The 24,226-nt window shown below is 37.2% G+C and overlaps 2 protein-coding genes across 3 annotated transcripts; one reads left to right on the top strand and one right to left on the bottom strand.

Annotated features, from left to right (window-relative positions):
* The first annotated feature begins 1,878 nt into the window (after positions 1–1,878).
* On the top strand, positions 1,879–16,852 carry LOC139119937 (cytoplasmic dynein 2 intermediate chain 2-like). Of its 2 annotated transcripts, XM_070683896.1 has the most exons (13): positions 1,881–2,062; positions 2,528–2,612; positions 2,965–3,021; positions 3,543–3,624; positions 4,156–4,328; positions 4,718–4,789; positions 5,142–5,208; positions 5,688–5,827; positions 6,784–6,940; positions 7,369–7,634; positions 8,163–8,371; positions 11,861–11,887; positions 15,600–16,852. In XM_070683896.1, exons 1-13 carry the CDS (start codon positions 2,004–2,006, stop codon positions 15,727–15,729), a joined length of 1,524 nt encoding a protein of 507 aa, XP_070539997.1. In that variant the 5' UTR covers positions 1,881–2,003; the 3' UTR covers positions 15,730–16,852. The 2 variants fall into 2 exon arrangements, with proteins under 2 accessions (XP_070539998.1, XP_070539997.1); XM_070683897.1 differs by lacking the exon at positions 11,861–11,887 and having other exon boundaries at positions 1,879–2,062.
* On the bottom strand, positions 16,755–24,150 carry LOC139119939 (ATPase PAAT-like). The gene is made up of 5 exons (XM_070683898.1): positions 23,964–24,150; positions 21,022–21,319; positions 19,840–20,055; positions 19,039–19,391; positions 16,755–18,543 (listed from the first exon to the last, which is right to left on the bottom strand). The coding sequence occupies exons 1-5, from the start codon at positions 24,062–24,064 to the stop codon at positions 18,321–18,323; spliced, it is 1,191 nt and encodes a 396-aa protein (XP_070539999.1). The 5' UTR covers positions 24,065–24,150; the 3' UTR covers positions 16,755–18,320.
* Between the last annotated feature and the right edge of the window lie 76 nt (positions 24,151–24,226).

Raw genomic sequence — 24,226 nt, 5'->3', positions numbered from 1 at the left:
CCGAGTCCAGCAATCGTTTTTCGGCAATACCGCAAAACTCCTGGAGTTGAAAACGGCCGACTGGACCCTAGGCTTAGTTATCCTAACGTTTCATATTTTCATTACACACATTGATAAAATTATGATGTATAGTATTTGTACAACAAATAATCAATTTAGAAACTCATTTGACTTTATAGACCAAATCGTTAACTACTGTAGAAATTTAAACAGACTCTCATTTATTACATGTTGTAGGAAAGGCCCATAGAATTTTAGGGTAAATATAAAACACCTTTTTCCTGAATTTTTATATGTCAAATAAGTGCGCAGACTGTTTTTTAGGTGAGAGAAAACACCACAGAGAGTTAAGAGCTTAATCAAAGATAACAGTGACCTTATTATTGTATTTAATTATTAAGGACAGTGGTAAGTTCGTGTACACTCAGGTCAGTGAAAAGACGATGTACTGTGAAAGAAACAATTTTATCTTTAAAAATAAGATATAAGCAAGAACATGGACGCGATATGCTATATAAAATTAAACTCAGCGTGATTAAATTATGTATACTAGTATGGCGAGGGATAACCCTTTGAAGATAATGTATCTATCGGATGCCGTTTTTCTTTCATTTACAATTTTTTTATCATATTTTACCATTGCCCCATTACATTTCAAAATCTGTAGGAGCTTAGGATTAACATTGCATGAACTTGAATGCTGGGAAAGTTGGATTTCTCACTAAAAAGCATGATACTGTAATATTTCATTTTCTCGACACAATTCTTCAAAATTTTACCATTCAGGGGTAGGCATGAAATAGGGGTGGGGAACGGAAGCCATGCCGTTGATTACGGAAAACCAGCGGACGGGAAATACCTGTAATTGACAACTGGATCCCACACCGACTCCTGCTAAACCCCTTAGTTGACAACAAAAATCGTGTCAAATGGCCACAAGAGGGCATTTTTTTCAATATGGTAACACCTGCTTTCGACAGGAATTTCACGCTCTATGTGTTTTATCATCAACTACTTTTAAATTGAACTTCTATGCCTGAAATATGCCCCAGCCAATGGCAAAAATTCATGTTCTAAGAATACGTCAAGTTTCTTCTCGGCAAATCAAAATTTCACAAAAAACTTGACATGGATATTCTCGACTTTGGTCTCCAATCTTGTCTTCCTATTCGCTTGAACTTTACACAGCTGCCCTTCAAGAGAACATTATCCAAAGGAGTAACGTTGATATAAAATCATCACGTCTCTCCAAGATGGACATTTGGCAAAAAATATTATCTATCTTCTCATCAATGTTTTTATACCTTTTTATGGATAGAATACGTTCAATGAATAAGATTTTATGGGATGACAACGAACACGTGTACGTTTTCCCAACTGATATGGTACGTTATCTTAGCATGAAATAGTAAAGGGAGTGAGCGATGAAAAATTCGTCGACATGAAAAAATATAAAATCAAGGTTCTAGGGTAAGTGATAAGAAAGTGTGAAATACAGCCGATCATGCATCTCGTAAAATGTAAGAAATTTGTAATTACTGAGCGAGCAGGCTATTTTCGAGAGACGATACATTATTTTTATTTTTCATATAGTTCAGTCCAATGGGATCTAGTTGTCTAGAAGCCAAAAATTTGATGATTACCAGCAGAGATGAATGCAGTTTAGTTGTTGAGTACCCAGGCTTACAGGCGCGTTGAGTGTTCAGTGTACAGCAATTTACATAGGTCATTTTTTCTGCGCATACCACGTTCAGACGTTGACACGCCCGTTGACACGCGTGCACGGGTGCGCCAGCGCAGCGCCTGTACCCAGGCTGGCTTTGTCCTAGTAGAAATACAAAAGAACCACCCATTTCTAACTGAAGCGGCGTATATCGATTTCCCAGCATTCCATTTGCGCGAATATTTTGAAGATCCTGAGGCACGGAATTACACCGACCGTCGGCCCTGTGGAAATGCTTTGAAACGGGGCAGAGGTAATAAACAAATTGTCAAAATACAGCATGTTCGCTGACGAAGAGCTTGATAGCGTAGAATTCAAATCTACATGGAAAAAAGAAAGGTAGGTCTACGTTCAGCGTGTATCATTGCCATGGCCACGGTCCATGGACCCATCAACTTCCGTAGCACAATCGTTCATCATCATGTACACACAATAGAGCCAGTAACTCGACGAGTATTTAGGGATTCGTCCGTAGATACACCTGCACAGAGCGAGTTTTTTGTTTCATTAATAAAACTCTATCTTCCTTCTTCTTGGGGAGGTCCGATATTAAAACTTGCACACTGATTCAATTGACAATATTAATGTCTTGAATGTCGTATCACGAAGGTACCCAAAGACGGTCGTACTCGTATGTTGCTGCAGTACAGTAGCTCGAGGTTTTGCCTGGGTATTTGGGTCGGACGGCAAAACCAGCTGGTTTTGCCGTCCGACCCAAATACCCTGGCAAAACCTCGAGCTACTGTACTGCAGCAAACTCGTATGTACACTACTGACCAGTGATCGTGATATTTTTTATTTCAGATCTCTCAAAAGTAGCTCTGCTCAGACCAGTGAAATATTGACTGATGAGGTCGAAGTTCAGTCAATACACAGGGTCAATGTCAGGGTATGGTCACAATTTAAAATCCTTTCAATCAGAATTATCATACTGCTCCTCAGCCTCCTGTCAAAGAAATGCAAATTTAATCGAGTATAAGCCTCACAGTATGAAGTAAAACGGTTTCGGGGGGGGGTGGGGGGGGGATGAAAAATTCACCTTCTGAACTTCTGTGTACAGCCTTCTTCTCAATTTCACCATTTAAATGTAAACGGTGTAAGAACCAGTGAGTTTTGAAAATGTCTATAGCAACCCAGTCCAAGATGTATTTCAAAGAGCTGTGGTTGAAACCAATATACATAATAAGTGGCATGTTTTGTGGTCATTTTAATAATGTTCCGTGTCGTTTGTGTCGTGACAGATTCAAACAGAGGAGGAGCCTGAGAAATCTTTTCACATCGGTCATGATGAATCAAAGGTGAGCAAAAGTAGAAATCTAGTGTACTACTTTGTAGCTAAAAATTATGAATAAAAATTTAAAATAAAAAAATGTTAAACTTGATTGTCATTGAAAATCTGTATGAGATGTCTTTCTCACATTTCCTAAATGCAAAGGACCAGGCAACAAAAAAAATTCTTTAGCAAACAACTTATATCGAACCAAAGTAAAACTGTTTGTAAATCAATTGATTGTAAGATTTTATTTATAAATTTAAGGGAAATGTAAGAAATGTAAGAAATGTTGATTTCTCTGAATATTTTCTTCACTTTAAAAAAAGATGAAAGAAACCTAAAGTGAATTTCTTCATTAACTTTATGCTGATTTTAAGTTTTATTTACAAAACTTAACTTTTTGCCACCTTCAAATCATTGTAAAGTTAATAAAGAAATTCATTTCTGATTTACGTCTGATACCAAACCAAATACACCCTGACATGCCCCAAAAATTACAATTAAACAGTTCCTTCATTTCAAAATATTTTTTCATGATTCACACAGGAATTACAGGAGTTTTTACAGAGGGTTGAACCTTTCGTTAGCAAACAATTAGACAAAAACATCAGAAGCCATGCATTTGATGGTAAGTGCTTTTCAGTTCTTATCTTCTGTTACTCCAAAGCACAATTCTCCACTTTTTGTCTCTCAAAACAAAGATACGCTCATGAGAACTTATGAATTGTTTGTTACCTGTACTGGTATAACCATTGTCATCAAGGATAGTATTTCATACGAAGCCTATGTATGTCTCATCATTTGTGTATTTTTTATAACAAACAGTTTGTGTGTTAGACTTTGAGAAACAACAGTGTTAACCCTTTGAGTGCCAAAGTCTATTTGTGTCCCCTTTATAAAATAAACCCCAGCCATTTTTTCCCAGATTTTTGCCAAAATTTTGAGAAAAAACTGTAGCAATAAAATATGATGTCCATTTGGTCCAAAATTTATCAAAAGAATTACAGAAAAATTCATAAAAATTGGTGAAATGTTGCACTAAAATTTTGGTGGGAAAAAAATACAGCACTCAAAGGGTTAAGGGGCAGACAAGCCACATAATTGATGCTCCTTGTTATAGTCAATAATCACTGTTCCAACTATGATTCATACACTATAGGATATGAGGTCAATTGGAGGGAGGATGCACATGCTGTAACATGCATACACACTCTATCCCATGCTGCCTTGGATGGAGAGTTACAGTGTACAGGATTGTCATGGAATTCTACAGGATCTGTTGTTGCTGTAGCCTTTGGCAGATTTGATCACCAGGATTGGTGTACACACAAGGCAAGTATTGCAGCAAAGCCTAGTCTAAAACAGTTCCTATTACTGTTTTCCTGTCAGATATGTTGAAATTGCTGAAAGTATTAATTGCCGCAAGGCAAAACCAAAAACTTAACAACCCATTGCTGTTGTTTCTGACTATTATAACAGTAAATTTTCTTGAATCTTGCTAGGGGCAATTGTTACAGCCATAGACAGACACAATGAATTCACCATAGACTGGACATTGACAGATTACTTTTAGCACAGACAGTGTCTTTTTTTTGTAGCAACTTCAATGCTTATAGAAAGTTTTCCCCATCAGATGAAAACATCTGTAACATTCCGTGGGAATACTTTTTGGTTTCAAGCTATTTTTGCTTATTCACTTCATTCATACTACTTGCTTTCAGTCAATGTTGTGTACATGGAATGTGGACAGAACATTAAATGCTCACAAACCAGTTGCTGCAATAGATTTGTCTGTAAGTATTGTATCCAGTACATCCCTGTATCTCATTGTGCTGATTAGGTCAAATTCTGACCTTTGAACTGCCAAGTTTTTATGCAAATCATCTTCTGCGATGTACATGGAACCTTTACCAGGTACTGGGGTTAAAATATGGATAGGAAATTTATAGGCTGTGATTTACATGAATGATAATCTGTATTGTGTGGAATATTGATGAAGAAATACCTGTGAAATAATAATGTTGACCTGTTTTGTTGGGGAATACAGTGAGTTTTAACATCGGAGATTGCAACTTTTTTATTCCACTTCATTTCAAATTGTGAAATTGTAGGAAAGCTTTCAACATTCTTTCATTCTTTCTACAGAGCTGTTTGATGTGTATAGCATTTCATCCAAAGAAACCAGCCATTATTGCAGGTGGAAATTTTAATGGTAAGACGCAATTCAGATGATGAGGTTGATTCTTTAGCTAAAAGTTAATATGTATTACTTTTAAAGGCAAAGGCTATAGATGGCATAGTGATTGAAATATCAACTTAACAATCATCAAGTTGTAAACCATATGGAGAAAGCTATATTATGTCAGCCTACTCCATGTTCGAAGCATTTTAATTAACTTGTGACAAATTTAAAATATTTTAGAAGGGTAATCTACCAAACAATTTAAATGTCTGTTACTTCTGTATTAAACAATACTATCATGTCCCAATCAGGACCTCTTTGTGGACTCCACAAGATCAACCTCGAAGCACGTACAAGCTCTCTTGTCATTGTCAAAGGTCAACATCCTGTGAACAGCACACTTTTGGAATCTGGCAGAAAAAGTTTCCAGTGAAGCAAAATTTGGAAAGTTCCAGTCAACATTTCATATTTTGTGTTTACAGCCTATTTTTCTACTTGTCTTTTTCCAGGAGAGATAGTGATTTGGGACTTGAGTCGAGAGGATGAGACGATTGTTGCAACTTCAGGCATTGGTGATGACTCTCATAGAGAACCTGTGTCCAAACTCAGATGGATTGAAGATCCATCATCGAAGGGAAAGAAATACAATGTAAGATATCAACATTGCTATCTGAGTACTCAGAGAATACTTTGATAGACAGACAGACACACAGACAGACAGACACACAGACAGACATTGCTTTTAACTCCTTGTGTTCATTTTGCTCTGTATTTATGCACTAATAACTGTACATAACGTACCATACCTCATATCAACTGGTAACAAATGAGTAACATTATAGATTTAATTCCCTAGGAGACTGAGAATTACCACACTCTCCACACACCCATCCAACAGTTTGCCTTTGACATGAGCCTCAGAAAAATTATGCACTATATATCAATTTATATTGCAATGAAAGGTAACCATTTTCTACAATCTTACATGGCAAGATGATTACATTATCATGTTATCAAATTCATGCAGATGTATTCAGAATAGCATGCCACCTTGCATGCACCTGGCATTATTTGTCATGGTGAGTTTGTAATATCATGCAGTAAAAATCAATCTTCAGGAGAAGACATTTTTCAGTGTTTCTTTGTGTGAATAAAGTGCATCAGAGATGTATGGCTGTATCACAACAAAGCTATTTTAGAACAGCGCAAAGGATGAAGCTAAGCTAAGCAAATAGATCAGTCCTATCTCAGAAGTAGTTTTGCTACAATACAGTTCTGAAAGTCGGTATACAAATATCAAACAAAATAGACATATATCCGCATTCATGTGAGTCTCTGTGATCATATTTCATCACTGTAAACTCTCTCACTGTGCTATGATTGATATGATGGTGCTGCTCTACCATGCAGTGGTGCGCCCTCAACGGTATAGCTGGAAGAATGTCACCTATCAAGAATGGTACTGCATGGCAAAACTGAGCCAGGTTACACTAAGCTGACTGACTGAGGCAATGGTATTGAAACATTGTGATGAAGGACTGTCCGAGACTCGACTCAACACTTTGATCTCTTTTCACCGTTGACATTCTGGTTTGTCTTTTCTAGATTGTCAGCGTAAGCAGTGATGGTAAAATACTGATATGGCAGGTCAACCGACGGAAAGGCAGTCTTGAATTGGCTGAGGGTTTTGTACTACTCACTGAAAGCATGCCTAGAGACTTAAAGAGAAAGGCAAGGCTAGGAGGCAACACTGAAATGGGAGGTAGGTAATCTTCTTGCTAGTCAGTAATGAATTTGAACAGAATTCATGATTATGAACACTCCATATAGAAGTGTTTTAATGTCATCTGTCATCCTAATAAAGGAGCAAAATCGTTGTTTTATTTTCAAAAATGTTTTGAATTTGTTAGATAGAAGTACATGTAGTGACCTTTAGAATCACAGTGTTTGAACATAAAACTTTAAACCTTCATTCATACCTGTGAATTAAGCGATTAGATTGATATGAAAGAAAACATGCAGGTAATTCTGTATCTGTAAAAATGATAACCCTCTCAATAGAGACAAACAAAGTAGAAAGATCTTACCATCTTACAAATTCAGGGCTATGCTGACAAGTCCCGAAATGGCATCCTTCTGTAATAATTTATTTGACTGAATCATTTTTTTTTTCTCTGTGTTTTCTTTCAGTCACATGTATATCCTATGCACATGAAGACAAATCCCTCTTTGTAGTTGGTTCAGAATCTGGCGGTGTTTTCAAATGTTCAATGAATGCCAGGGGTTCCGCCGCCGGTGCAAATATTCAGTCCTCAGTTCCACTCCGGTCACCGGTGACTTTTTCCTTTCAACCTCACCATGGACCTGTCTATGCAGTGGATTGTTCACCATACCACAGAAACTTACTGCTATCGTGTGGCACTGATACTACAGCAAGAATTTACAGTATGCTTCAGGTAGGCTGCTAGCATTACTGGCATAGTACAAAACAGAATGATAAACTGCCTGCAATGGTTCTGAAAATTGTTGTGTGTGGTGTTTTGTGTACTGTATACATATGTTGTGCCTCATATTTTTTAAAAATGTGCACCTCTTGTGTTTACCAAATGGAGTTGATATTTAGTGTTTGACATGCTTACACAAAATGCAACCAAAATTCAACAATGAATAAAAAATTGTATCAGGTATATTGAAATCGACAAAGCCCACACAACAGTGATGATGCCACATTATTAGACCATGTGAATGTTTGTGAGACAGTTTGTCATAGTAATGTCATTGTCATGGTAACATCCTTTTTGCAAAATGTCTCAGCTGTCAGTGATGTTGAGCTAATCAGAATCTTGTAGGTCAGCATTGGTTGTTAGGTCGCTCTGCTAGTTAGCGTGGAGGACAATCTGTTGCTAGATTGCTTGAAATGATATCGACAGGAAATTTGGATGACCTTTCAATAATGATCCCACCAATGCCTTTACCCTCGACAGGACAAACCTGTACTGAGCATAGAACCAGGACTTGGCTATCTCTTTGCGGCCAAATGGTCACCAGTCCGTCCACTAGTGTTTGCTGTCGTCACCGGTGAAGGTCTCCTTCTCATCTATGATTTGAAGACCAGCAAGATAAATCCGGTGTACACACTACAAGCTGGCACTGATAAAGAGCCAGTTTTCACTCTGGAATTCAATCAAAATCAGTAAGTAATAGTGGGCACTAATAAATGTGAATGTAAACAAAAGTTATAAAATTATTTTTCCTGTGAAGTTGGTACTGAGCTCATCCTGTAAGCCATCTTTATCGTTGATGACACCTGTATCGCGGATTTGTATCGTGTGTCACTTTAAACTGTAAAAATGGCACTGACATCTCCTTTTGCTGTGTATCAGTATGAGGTTCATGATTGTCATCTCCCACATCACACACATCACTCCATGGCGTTCAAACCAAGTAAAGATAACTCCCAAGTTTCCATGAAGCTGCAACCGACATGACAGTGCTGTCATTGAATTATATTCAACCCTCATGCAATGGCTGCTGGGTAATGTCTATTGTGATGGAAAAAATATTGTCAAGTTGCAGCTTGTGGGATCAATGACGCAATATGTGTGACAGCACACTCTGTTCAGTAAAGTTTAGAGTTCATTTGTAGAGTGTGGTTATGAGCATCCTTTGGTACTCAGCTCATTTTAAAGGGCATCGCTATGATCATTGATGCTTGGATTGATTCATTTGTGTCATTCTAGGATGTTGTGAAAACAACGCAGTGCACTTGTAAAATGGGAATGATCTTATATTTGCTACACATCTCAGTATGCATGACAAATTGTTGTGAACATCACGTATGTCAGAAAAAAATAATCAAATGTTATACATCGCTTACCATCATTGCTTCACATGCACAACCATTGGTATTCAATCTTTATCTCACATGTGGACTATTTAGTGTGATTCTTTAACCTGGTGATATATCTTCGACAAAAGCACCGGTCAAAAGATGGCAACAAGAGACAACACCACATTTTATTGTTTCTTTAGGTTGTTTATTGTGTGTCAGTATGAATCATACATTCATTACCTTACACTGTGGAATCACTTCAAGTTGTATTCTTAACAGTCATTTTTGTATACTGTGCTGTCACATTGGAGATGGGGTATTAGAGATCTGACGAAATGGGATTTGGATTGGGAAGAGTAGCTGCATGCCCAGCACAATGTTTTGATTAAACAGAAGTAATTTCTGTGATTATCATCATACATATATTGTATGGAAAAAACATTGCATATTACAGCCGTTTTGCAGTAGTCTCATTGATAAGATCGGAGACTCCTTTCATACACGAAAGTATGAAATTGCCTGAGATGCAGCACGTCTTGCTATTATACAATTCCACACAGTGTCTTTCATATTTTATGGTCTTGAATAAGTTTCGATTTTAAGCACAAGATCCAAATACTTTTGTACATGTGACCCTCTCCCAATCCAACCACACCTGTCAAATTATCTAACTCTTCATTTTTCACATGTGGTGTATGTATACAGTGTGCACAACCATACGTTAAAGCCAATCAGAAATGTCCATCACCTTCACATAAAGGAAGTTTTTGTGGAAATATGGTCTCTATGGTAACTGTATATTTTGTGATAACAAGTCTTTCAGTTTCTGGATAACCATTTGTAAAGTAGGTGTGGATAGTTTGGTCATATATATGATAAGGAGATATTCACTGGAAAAGATTTTGAGTGTTGTATTTTTGAAATAGTCATATAATGAATATTGATAATATCCATAAAACCATCCATGTATCGGCACTTAATCGGTGCAATGGTGCTTGACGTTGGTGTGGAACTTAGATGTTTGGTTTTTCTCACAGGATGTGATCACCGTTCATCTCACTGTAAATGTGAATATTGTTATTGCATATGTCTTCACACTGTACAATGCATACACTGACTGTGGTGTGTCATATAGCACTTCATACATCTAATGAAACATACTTTATTCATGAATATGACAGTGGTATCATAACAGGACAGACTATCACTAATCTAGTGATGAACAAGTGACACATTGCTGAAATATCTCTAGCTTTGTAAAAGTCTTTTGCATGATTGTTCAAAAAGAATTGAAATACCATACCACTAAACAGAACACAGTTTACAGCATCAGTGACAAATTAATATAATTAGGAGAAACAGTTGAAGTACAGTATCCTAGCAGGTCAACACAGATATTGTAGGGATTTAATATTGAGTGCATTTTAATCGTAGGGTAGCAGCTATATACGTCTTTATGATTTTTTCCACTATTTTTGTTTTGTTCGTCAACTACAGTTTCTTGCTCTACTCCCCAAAGCATGTTGAAACACCTTTAATTCAGTTTTTCCACACTGCATCCATACCTGTAAAATGTACTGTTATTGTTTTCATTTGAATTCTAGTCCAAACCAGAATTCACATATCAACAATAGCAATGCAGTCTACATATTTACAGGCCAAGTTGACAAGCCTAATCCTGTATACTTAAACATGCTGTAGGGAGCAGAACAAGAAAATAAAGTTGACATTTAAAACAAAAAACAACAAAAAAATTATCAAATGTTATAAGCACTGGCCCTTTGCATCACTATAAGTGAAATATAGTGGGAGTCCTGGTCAATTTCACTTCTTACATCAGCAGCTTTGGTATATTTATGTATAGATGGATGCTTATATCACCATACAGTATGAATGTGAAGTCTCTCTGTCCAAAAGACAGAAATCTAGAATGAAGGAAAAAATGTCATGATAGAGTTCCTGGTGAGAATCTGGAAATCTGCCATAAGGGACTTGCAATGTTTATTATACCTGTGTTGTATATAAGAACTTCAGAAATTATAATACAAATACATTCATTGCTGCATTTTAGATTATGAATAGTCAAAGAAAGAAGAGACTAAAGCATATTGAATGGACATCAACCTTAGCCAATACTTTTTGTTATTGTAGCATGCTAATAAGAGTTCAATAAAACTGCATAAGAAATGATGCCCAAATACCACTGTGTTTTACCTTGAAAAACACTGTCTTAGTGATTACAGTCAGGTCGCCTGTATTTTTTTGCTTTTTTGTGTGAAAGAAAAAGGTGAAAAATTAAAAACAAAATTTTTATGCTGAATAAATATGACTGTGCACCAGGCGGTTTATAAATGGAAGTTTCTGGCTTGTTCAGTTAAAACCTCATTTATTAACATCTTGACTTAATAAAAAAAAACATCACATTAGACCTGCCTCTAGTATATTAGCACATTAATGTCATAACAGAGTAAATTGAAGGAACAAACTTCTGGAGATGGTGTTGATGGTAGGATATTGAGAAATTGATGGAATGAACTTCATCAGCCATGTACATGGAGGGGTGATTGCGAAACTCACCCACAGACTAGCTTGGAGAGCCAGTAACTGCTGTAAACACCTGAGCAATGCCAAGCAACTAATGGGCCAGTCTAACATCACTTGTAAAACTATAACTATCAGTATCATTAACTTGCACTTCAAAGGGTAATTCACCAGAATAATTCCATCCATAACAATCACACATAACATTTTCATAAGATTCTGTGTTGTAAACCTTGTTGGTATTGTGTTCAGACTACTCATAACAGACATACACTAACATAAACACCAACAACTATTATTTATTTACAGACTTGGAAATAACGAGAATAGGAATGAGTAAGTAAACATGGGTTGTGTTGGGCCAAACAGCTGCCAAAATGCAAACACTGTGTCTTATCCAATTGCTATTGTGGTGATGGTGTTTTTTTAAGTGTGTTTCAAATTTGTTTTTGCACTAGTTGTTATCCTCAGGAACTTTGCAATGCTGCCAGGCTAAGAATGTTAAAAAAAAAGCAAATGGGCTTCATTCACATGAGTTGTAGAATGGACACGAAACTTTGATATACTTTAATCCTTTCACCACCATGGTTTGGTCCAAACCCATTGTTTTCTATGGTAAATCTGGACCTCTATACAGGGATATGGGGGTGAAAGGGTTAATACTGGGATATTTTCATAATGTACATCTTTAGATCTTCATGACATCGTTTTGTATTGTGATGAATGGAATCACCAGTTGTCGTAGTGACACTGATCATAGGTGTACACAAGATAATATGATGACTGTGTTTTGTTGATGTCATGCACGGTCACTCCACAAAAGTGACCTTGTGTCATGGTACAGTATATTTCAGCTATTGGAGATACAAAACAACGTACAGCAGCTCAATGAGACTCTGCTCTTGTATCCTTTAATTCAATTAAATTTTACTAATGTATTTCTCATGACATATCCTTCTCCAAATGTTTTATGCAAACTCCCAGAGTGATGGTTCAACCAGACTTAACAAATGCAACAGATTTTCACAAGAGAATGTTTGTTACTTACAAAATGAAAGTGTGGCATGTACTCTGAAAATAATTGACCAATGTCATTCAAGACAGAAACCATTGTTGTTTAGGTATCTGTATCACAGGGGCTGGCTGGCAATATATTGATTTATTAAGATAAATAACTATAATATGAAACATTTCTAGGAGATAGCTACAGGAGTCACACACTGACACTGTTCAAGCTTGTCTTTTAGAAATGTTTGATATGTAATAATTATTTGTCATAATCAATAAATCAATGTATTGCCTGCTAGCCCCTGTGATCTGCATAAACAGTTTCATGAACAAACACCACAGCTATAACGAGAGACAGTTGCCATGACAACAGCTCGCTACATTTCTAACTAATGTTTCTAGGTGAGTGTATCCAAGTAAAATTGTGCAGTGAAGGCCTCTTTACTTATTGATGTAAAAGTGCTTAGGGTATGTGTCTGCTAGACTTGTTATAGGTGTTTAAGGTCACGCAATGGGTTGCAAGTACAGTTTGAAAGGACATAAAATGCAATTGCCTAGGCATTTCCTTGCATGATCGCATGGCCCGGTATTGTGTGCAGTGACAGCATGTTTTTAATTTTCTCATTTTACAGTTAATATCTGTGTTTGGGATAGTGTTGGTGATTGGGAAGTTATAACATCTGTGTAATAAATCTTTTATCAGTTTATTTTCCTTTGTGCAATATCATCTCCCTGTGTAAGTCTAATCCCAGCCATAGTAATCCATGAATTATGGACAGTATGATTAATGTTTTACAAATATTTCCATAGAGGTGGATATCACAATGAAGTTGATGAACATACCTACCACACTGTGATTCCAAACGTACTGTGTTGCCCCTCTGTAGTTTTGACAAATAACTAACAGTGCTATCTATCTGATTATTACTCACTCTATTGTTGATACAATTTTGGATTAATGTATAATGATGGAAAATAAAACTTAAATAATTAGACTCGTCTCATTGGTTCAAACACCAAAAGCCAGATTTGACACTTGCACTAATGTTGAAGTGTGTTATGTTAATGATATAATATCTTCAGACACTGTTGTATCTGTATGATTTTTCAGCACAGATTTGCTTTGGTTTGTTTTTACCTTCACATCTGTTCACAGGGTCTGGAGATCTGTATGCTTTGCAGTTGTCTTATTTGCATGTTGCATTGATACACCACAGGAATATTTCTTTTTGCAGCACATAACATGGTGGATGTTTTCTCGGTCTACTTTGTCAATGTTCTGATTAGATGTGTGGAATACGTGCTCCATAATACTCAACAGAGAATCCCTTATTTCATGTTATGGTGCAGAATCTGATGTATTTGTTTGCCAGTGTTGAACTATGTGCACCAGTGTTGCAGCCGTGCTCTTGCGACAATGACCCCCAAAACAGAACCTGTTATCCCTCATTCGTGTGTACTGCGGGCCACCTTTGGCATGAGCCAACTGTGTTTGAGTGTAGTCTGCAAGTGATATCTGTTACTGACGATGACCTTTGTTTTGCATGATTACTAACAGTGGGCCTGATTGTGACAAAAATTGATGTTAATATCTAACATGGCTTCATGAATCTGGCCATAAAAATCACCTCAGATCAGGACCTGAACATGAATAGGGAGGAGATAGTGTGAGCTTACGTGATAGGTAGATCTGTAGATCTGTATGCTACTTTGACTGACATGTACCAATGTATCCCCTGAGACAACGCCTAAACATAGAAAGAATGTTTCTTGAAAGGATGTTACTGAGTAATTCAGCCTTGCTGAATGATGTATTGCATCTGTGTTGGACTTTAATGTGTACAGAGCAGAATGGAGTTTAGTTTCATGCATTGAGTCACGGTCCCTCCACAAAATTTTGTGGAGGGACAGTGATTGAGTAGATTGCTGAGCTGCAGCTTGACTGATACGTTCTTAATATGGACTGGAAGTCGATGCACTGTAGTTTCATGTTATTGTTTCAAATTGCTATTTACATCCAAAGACAAAGTAGCCTGTGTATCATAATTTTTCCCTTATTTACCACTTTATGATGTATTCATTACTTCTTTAATTTCCAGTTTTAATCAATTCTTCCATAGTAGATCTTTTCATTTAATTAGACTACACTTTGAAACACAATGGCCAGCTAGTTACTACCAATGTTGTGTTCCAGGTATTACTAAACTGACTGTGAGAAGTATTGATATCCGTTATGCACAGTGGTATACAATTATGCAAACTACCTGGGTGTGACATCATAATCTCAGATCCCAGATATTTCTGATAGGTGACTAAAGCCAAAATACACTGAAAAGTTACCAGGATCTGGAATTGAGGTTCTGATGATAAATAATTTGGATCATTGGTATATCGGAAATTGGTGTTCCGGTGTACTAGTACTTATGTCAGTGTTAGCTTGTATGTATTGGGACACCATACTTTGTTGCTGTGTATTACATTTCATTACATGTGTAGATAGATTGATAATGTGGAAGCATCCAAGATTTTCAGATCATGCCCTGCCATTAATATGTACCATCTTACTCCAAGTTCATAGTATTCCCTTTACCTGTGACTGAATCATACTTTTACCCTTATATGTGCATTTATTTTGTGACGTGGGACACTCAAGAAAACTTTTATGTACAGTGGTAGACGCCACATTCATAATTGTTCTATGTATAGGAAGTATCATGGTGTTCCATCAGGGAATCATACCAGAATTTCAGTATCTACAATTGTTTTAAAAGCTATATTTTCACCTGGACTGTGACTAAAATTTACCATTCTTGTTGGATCATTCTGCATGAATAATAAATGAAAGCATAAAGTACCGCTGACATTATTCCTGTGTACCTTATCATAACCATATAGATATGGTCAATATCTTCATTGAAGTTGGATATCACAAGCCAACAAAAGTGGTGATATTAAGATTGCAGTTCAGGATGAAAATATCATGGTGAACAATTCTTTGATTCCTGTTTAATCTAAATCACCTCATTTCATTGCCTTTCAGACGTCAGTTGCTAGCTACCGGTGATGGGGCTGGTGTTGTCCGTGTTTGGCAGCTGAGTGATGAGTTGACAACGCAAGGTGCAAGGGAAATTGAATCTCTAGCTGACATTGCAGCATCAGCACTTGACTAATATCCAGGACTTGTGTTGTTGTACCAGGGTTCAATTTTCACAGGAAGATACTTTTACCAAAAGGAAGTGTTCAGAATTTAATTTACACCGGTTGTAGCTTCATGAAAGTCTTAAACCTTGTTTTGTTGAGGGAATGTGTTATAAAAAACAGCCTGTCTGTTTGAATCTGTGTACAGATATATCCTAAGTTTTCGTGGGCCTTCACAAATATTAAATTTTATATCAGATGTATCAGGGACTTGATTCACAACATTTGAACGTACACTACGTATTCCCTTGTTTTGATACTGCAAACCTTTCATCAGTTTGTCTGATATAGTATTCATAAGTGGAGTGCAACCAAAACGATAATTGTGAAGTGTTTGAAACCACATGCTATCAACCCTCATGACTTTCAAAGAGTACAACTTTGGTCTCAAAGCAGTTCCTTGAACTTCTAGTTTTCTACAACAGGGGATGATCATTTTTGGCAATCTAATTTTGGCAATGAAAGGTGAAACTACAGAAATGCATTTGATCCAGAATACTTATTCAACTATTCCAAATGGTATCCTGAAAACAAAAAGTGAGTTTGTTTCTTGTTCAAGCCCTCTATCCCATTTCTCTGCTTGCAATTTACCTGTATATATAACAATACCATTGTACAAGTGTATGCCTATGGAAAGGTTTGAAAGCTCTTATATGTGTGCAGTTGGGTTCAGACTCATATTTGCACTGATTGAAATACACATACATTGTATAGTAAGAGTAATTTCTGTACATACTTGTAGCGATCCCTTGTGAAATTTACTATGTTCCAATGGGCTGGCCATGCACATGTTATGCATTCGCATTGATAAATCTTGAGATGCAACGGAACAGTTGAAAAGATACTGTCAGTTACAGCCAGGAGTAAAGGCCTGTTTATTACCTTCAACAAACAAAATCTCAAAAACAACATATACCCCAGTGCAGACCTCCCCAGTGTATGGAATGAGCTTTTCAATATTAAGCTTACGCTATGAGTGTCAGACAATAAAAAAGTCTTTTTCATATGTTTAGAAATCTTTATTGTTGTATATAATGTCTGTATAGTAATATGTACATGAATGAATAAAAACATATTTTTACCCATGTGTAAAAATGTTGCTATGTTTCTGTGATAAACATTGTTCTAGCTACAAAGATATGATTAAGTCACAAATTACAAAGTTTCAAAAAATATCGACTCTCCGGGTCAGTTTTGTTTATCAATTTGAATCATAACAACTTGATATCCATTATCAAAATCAAACCACTGGAACCAAATGGATTTGCAAAATGTTACGCAATTCAGGCTGTACCCAGGGTAGACCCTATCCTAATACTGTAATGTTATTGGTTGATATGAAGTCACATGTCATATACATATGAATGATGTCATCAGATATGGAGCTGCTGTGCCAACAACAGATTAAAATTTATCACAATATATCATCATTATAATATTGATGGCTAATTACTGGTCGTCTGCGTGAATACTGAAAGAAGAGGGCACTCCCACACTTGCTTCCAGGAAGCAAGTGTGGTAGCGCCCTCATATGATGGGCCTTCTAGTCTAGTCTGCATATGGAGCTCTTCAAAACATACTGACTCATGATATCAAAAAACACCGCACATCTGCCTATTTATTTGGTATGGTTGGCCACGGTCCCTTTTGTGGAGGGACCATGGGATGGCCAAGATTGTCCAACTCAGCAAATGGACATACTGATGCGCTCTCCACCATCAATATGCGCATCTACAGTAACAATATGAGAACTTTCCAAAATTCAAAATTTTTTTAAGTAACAACCAAAATTCTCCACTTGCTGTGACCTCTGACTTGAGTCAGTGGAGAGCAGAACTCCTCCATCCTGGGGGAAACACTGCCCTCATGACCAGTTAAACAGAATTTATTTCTAAGCATGTGAATTTTAAATGGAAAAAAAATCTGTGCCAGGATAAAACTGACAGAACTGATGGAATACAACAAAAACTTTGTGTCTGCTGTTTTTGTCCACTGTCTTTACAGGGAGCACAGGTACATAGTCTGGGAACCCAATTACTATTTCTAATGTGCTCCAATATAACTGCATTGATATACCATAGAGAACCCTGGAAACACGACCTAGGAACCAACCTTAAAATATACAGTTGTCATAGTAATGTGGTCATAGCAGTAATTACTGTCTTGCGTAAAACAGAGCACTCAGATTGGCTTTAACTAAGCAGAACAGAAAGTACCGTAATATTACAAATTTTGAGTTCGATGTATCAAAATGACACTTGACAATGAATATTTGATATGCCGTGCTGCATATCAATGGATAAAAAACATGTAAATTTCCATTTTCCTAGGACCCTCTGATATTTTGTGAGTTTACAAATAGTGTTTTGCAGAATGTCCACTCTGCTAAAATTTTGCTTTGTTGAGTTATGCAGCTGTCACGAAGTAAAGTACACATGGTTTTTCACCCAATGCTTCATTTTAGTTCATTACCGGTACAATGTGTCTGAGGTATAGCATTTGCACTCATTGACCTATGAACTCTGGTGGAAAGTTCAGATCCCAGCAGATTTGAATGACGGAGTCAATCTACAGGAAGCTCAGCAGAGTTGGTATTAAACTTCTGTGTTAACATCAGCAGCAGAGCATCCAGTCTTTCATCAAAATGGCTTTGTAATGCAGCCAAGCCTGATTCAACTCTGTCCATGATCCTTTTCTCAGCTTCATCAATCCTCTGCATAAGATATGCTCTGTCTTCCATCTGCGACAACCAGTCCTCTGTTCTTTCATCTGGCATATTATTGTCCCTGTTGCGTTTATAAAAATATCAAATAAATTAATCAATATATCATATCAGAGAATTTATAATAATATCAGAGTTGATAGATAGAGCACACATCATGGATGATGAAACTGGTTATAGACTGAGGGTGAATGTCTCGATAGCATGCTGGTTCCATTTGGCAAATTTCAACATTGTTCCGGGTTCTTAAATTTTGTAGATTCTTTTCTAAAGAATTCTCTTTTCAAATACTTATCAATCTACCAATATTTGTGCCTCTCTCTGCACAATCTGTTCTTAAATTTTTGTAGGTTTTTTCTAAAGAATACTTTTTTCAAATAATATTTGTGCCTCTTTCCGTACAATCTTCCTCTTCTCACGGATATACATATATATGACCAGATACTTTGACATATTGTACATGCTCAACAATTAGCAAAGAAAGTACTTTGATGCCTGGATCATGCTTAGATACAGAATTGCAAGCTCACAAACAACTCTACGTTTCCAGACATCATACCTGACAGTTCTTTCCACATTCAGGCTTTCCTTGTTCTTCTCGTTACCTTCCTCCTCTTTCCTCATTTCTTCCTCTCTGATGTCCGCCCTCATCCGCGTAACTTCTCCACAGATGTTTTTCATCATGGAAAACATAGCTGCTCTATTGTCGGAATCAGAGTTTGTCTCCGGCATTGCCATTGGCGCTGGCATGTTCATAGTAGGCGTTTGTTTCCCCTGTAAAGCAGACAGTTTACTGAACATGGATAGCATTCCAAGGGCACTGCTCGCAGCGTTTGAAGATTCCTTTGTAGATTGTGAGGCAACAGAACCCTGCATCAGTCCTTGGATGTCCTCGTACATTGCACTCTTGTTCTGAAACAGAAAGCAGCAAAACCAAGAATGTCAAAAGGCTTGTTTTTTTTCAAGGTTTTGTTTATTTATTCATTTTTCAATATATCCTTTATCCAAAGTGGAAGCCCAGTTAAATAAGGTTCCAACTAAAAGCAGAAACAGTAAGGAGTACAGATCCTTGCTTGCTAAAAAGTACCTAAACTTTAAAGCAACACCATCCTCCAATTGCCAATCTGGTACCCTGGTCATGTTCAATTCTCGGAATCACCCTCTTCTGATCTGGAGTCAGGTACTATACCTCTTCATCAGTGTACTACTAAACACATCAGATTCAGTAAATTACACTGCATGAATAGTAGTGCAAAATGGGAAAAAAAATTTCAGCATATTCATTCATCCAAGCCAAAAGATGTGATTTCTCTGGTTTTGTATTGGCTCTTTGCTACGAAAGAGTCAGGGCAGTACGTACCTTTTGATATTCTTCTATTGATGACATCAGTTGCTGTGTTTTCTCATCTGTGTCTTGGTTCATGGATCCTAGTAAGAGTCTGACCTGTGACATGTCTACTGTAGGCTGGCTTGGCAGAATGCCAACTCCACGCTTTGCTTCTTGCTCTTTTAATTGCTCTAACACCACCTTAATATGGTACAATTTCATGCGACATTTGTCTTTCAGTGACAAAAACTGTTGAAAAATGATAATTATGTACATTCAGAGGTAATGTGTTTTCACCAAATGTTTTTTTATTCCTACTTAGCTATATCTCTCACACATTTCTGGGATACACTCTATGTTTTAATAGAATAGAAATCTAAGCAATGTTGATAGTTAACACTGGTAATTGTAAAGGAGCAACTTGCAAATACTGCAATTACATGTACATGCAGGACATAGTGTGCCCTCTATTGATGACTTGAAAAATTCCACTGCCATACACGTACTTGTTGATTTGATGTACAGGGGAGGTTGGAGGTGTCATGGGGACAAGCAAACTTTAACCCTTTTCCTGCCAGACAGTATCACGTCCCATCAGCCAAGTCAGTAAAAAGCGGTATTGAGCCAAAACATGACGTATTTTCACCCACTTGGCTTGGTCTGTTATAGCATCTTTAGTCCAAAACAATCAAGTTTACAGTATTTATGTTTTCAACAGCTTTCAAATGTACAGTATAATGTTAAAATACACCATATGGAATATGTTGTGTTTCATTAATTTTAACCATCTTGACCTGGTGGTGAAATATGGACTTGGCAGGAAAAGGGTTAAGGCAGAGGAATTATGTAAGGTACTAATCTAAAGAAAATAAACAGTGACATTCAAGGAAACACAACATGAAAAGTAAATAACACTTAACAAATTAGGTTCAATCACTTAATTGGTCAATTGCAAGCACTACATGTTGGGATTGGGAGTTTGAGGTGAAACTTGACAGGTGTCCCTGAGACTGGAACAAATCAGACACAGATCAAGTCGTTGTAAAAGATAGAGAGGACATAATGTGGCCTGCACCAGCTGATTTGATAATTTACGGAAGGAATCATAGATTACTTTTCAGTGTTCATGCACAGTACTATAGATAGAACAAGTCAATTGTCAAGAATACAGGCTGGTATGAATCCAGGCTCCATGACTTGTCTACGGATTCCTACCTTGACTGCACATTGGTTGACTGGTTTTTCAAACGTCCATTCACCTCTATACAGTACGTCTGCTCTGTTGGGGTCATCATTGTCAGATGTGAAAGACTGACCCCGGACTGTTCCACTATATTCATTGTTATTGTTATACACTTCTGTGTGTTTTGCATCACTGACCGTGGAAACTGTGATTATGTGAAAGTTTTGTTGGCATGACAACTGAAGAATACAGGGTTCCAGTTTTTCTGCATCAGGAGCTGACAAGTTGACACCTCTGGTTGCTATTGTGAAGAGATCTTCAGTCTGATCACTGTAAGGTCAATATAATGAAGAATTAGAGATCTTTATCACTGTTTTACAGGCTGAACATTGTGAACAGGTGACTGTTAAAGCACTCACAGCTGACATAAATCTGTCCGCAAATAACAACTTTCTTGATTTTTGTTTAAAGGCCCAATAGCTGTATCTTTTAGCATTATTTTTGTGATTTTACTTCCCAACTAAAACAAGTTCATGGGAATGTACTCATTGAGGGGTGTTTAATAATATAAAAATACCGCAATTATACGGTGTCGCTCAAATTTGATCAGAATTGGTACATACTGTACCAGTATGGGTACCAAAGATCAACAATAAATGTTGTTTCTATCTGTTCAGTGCAGGAAAATTCTACGTTGATGTTATGACAATGATTTCTGCACAGTACAACCAGAAAAACAACAAGAAATATTTAAACCAGAAAAACAAGAATGACAAAAGTAATTAAGGTCTGAAACTTTAGGTACTGGAGGTCAACTTTAGCAACATGCATAGCAGAAAGGCAGCTAGCCCCCTTACTGCCTTAGTTTGACCATAGACGGTCTTCCTCCCCTCTACTGTCTATGGTTTGAGCAGGTCTGTTAATATGTAACAGTTCAATGACAATGACAGGAAATGACTCAAGTCAGTGGAGTAAGCCTGTTTCAAGCCTGTTTCAGAATTTCGCTTTTTCTTACCTCATTTGCACATTTTTGACACTAATGTGTTCATTTGAACAAATTCACATTTCAACCCCTACATCTACCTGTACACCAAATACTGAGACAGTAGCTTTGGCGGTATGGGAGCCTTTGTGTGTGACGGACATACATCCGCACATACCCACAAATATACAGACATTTAGACTCATCATATAAGCTCTTTTTGGTATTTATATATAAAACCAAATATAAGCTAATAAACTGTCCACTGGGACTGAATGTGCAATTTTGAACAAGATAAATAATAAACGTTTGCCAAAACTTAAAATGGTGCCCTCATACAAATAAAGCAAAAGAACACTGTATGTCATGCATATATGCATTGGAATCTTCACCGAAACAAGAGAGTGGTCCAATATAATGCATAGTGCTGAATGTTTTCCACTGGGACATCATATGCTTTGTTTTTTTTTTGAAATATTACCAGTTTTTAAAAATGGCGGGAAATCAAAATAGCTGTTAAAATTTAAATTTACTTGTCCAAATTTTCAGTAGTAAAAGACTATATCATAAGAGAGTAAACTGAAAAAATAAATTTCAGCAGGCGGTTGTGTTGATGGTGGGGTAAATGCGAAATTGAAGGAATAAAAGCCAGTAATTATGTTACTGTGTATGACCAAGAAATGCCACACAATTTGTGGACTAGGCCATAGACAGCAGTCTTCCCCCTCTACTGTCATGGCAAGGCTAAGCTCTGGTCTTTGTAGTAGCATGCATACATGTACTAGCCACATAACGTGCTACCTAGCTACCTAGCCTGTGGCTTTCCTCAACATACTTGAGTGATGGGGGAATGAGTAAATGCAGCGGGGAAAAGCATGGACTGCATTGCTGCTTTCTGCATCATAGCAACTGCTTTGCTGTAGTCTAGAACTTGTCTGTAGTTTTGGTACCCCAAAACTGATGGTGGGAATGGCGGTAACACTCTTGTGCTACCTCTATGTGATGGAGTACTGAAACTAAATGTATAAACAGGCTAGATGGTAAGAGTTAAGATTAGTGGACACACTGTGTCACTCAGAAAGTGCTCCGCATTAACCATTAGTGACCTAGCATTCGGCATAGAGTGCTAGCCAGAAGCTGGTCCTACTAATTACTGCCCGTAGTTGCCTGGGCACTGCCGGAGAACTGTCCAAGGAAAAATTAGGCCAAATTTTGCCTATTTTAACACAAAGTCAATAAGTCAACTTATGGTATATCATGCCCAGCAAACCAAAAATATCATTCCGGGTTCCAAAACCGCTAGAGAAAATCAGGTGAACGCCAAATCAATGATATTTTTGGTTGGCCGGGCATGATATACATTGAACCTATTGGTTTAGTGTTTAAATGGGCGAAATTGGGTCTACCTTTTCCTCGGGCAGTTCTCCAGCAGTCCTCGGGCAGCTACAGGCAGTAACAGGCAGTAATTAGTAAGATCCTTAGAAGCTTCAAGAAAAGTTGTTCTAACTTTATGATGATTGTGTCACTATTTTTTTACATGTCAATTACATTTTCTCATTCTACTCCCAACAGTGTGTTTAAACACCTACTAGTTAGCTTGTCAACACGGCACTGTATGTGTAAAATGCACTGTTATTTACATTTGAATTCTTGTCTAAACCAGAATTCACTTGTCAACAACAACAACAACAACAGTTATACATGTACAGGCAGACTCGGAGTCGACACGCTGAATACAGTATACCTCCACGTACTTTGGAGATTAGACCAGCGAACTGTAGTTGACATTAAAAAACAAAAATAGTGAAAAAAGAATCATCAAAAGCTACAGCTACCTTGTTCTTTGACCCACATCAAAAATGTTATAGCTAGCTATTAGTATTATGTACAAATTAGGGTTACCATGTAGCCCTGCGTACGATACTGTATGTTCCGCTACAGCCAATCGCCCCGTAGCGGAACACACAGCATCGTACACAGGGTTAGGGTTACCATGTATCTTGTATGTCCCGTTGTAATATGGAGTTTATGTCGATCCCGGCAGAATCTTCCTTCCATGATATGGAAGCCCAGCAATTTTGAAGTCTTTCCATTGCTGAAGATTTTTTCTCTCAACACACTAACACACACAGTAGTTCGCAATTATTGCCTTGCCTTGTGAGAATTTGACCTTTGACTCGTTACCGTAAAGTAGTACGCACTTCAGATCGATGACTGAAATAATGTTTTGGGACAATATCCCGGGAAAAAGTCTA

Source organism: Ptychodera flava, chromosome 20, assembly GCF_041260155.1.
Source record: "Ptychodera flava strain L36383 chromosome 20, AS_Pfla_20210202, whole genome shotgun sequence".
NCBI classification, from domain to species: domain Eukaryota; kingdom Metazoa; phylum Hemichordata; class Enteropneusta; family Ptychoderidae; genus Ptychodera; species Ptychodera flava.
This window is presented reverse-complemented; position numbering and strand designations above follow the sequence as displayed.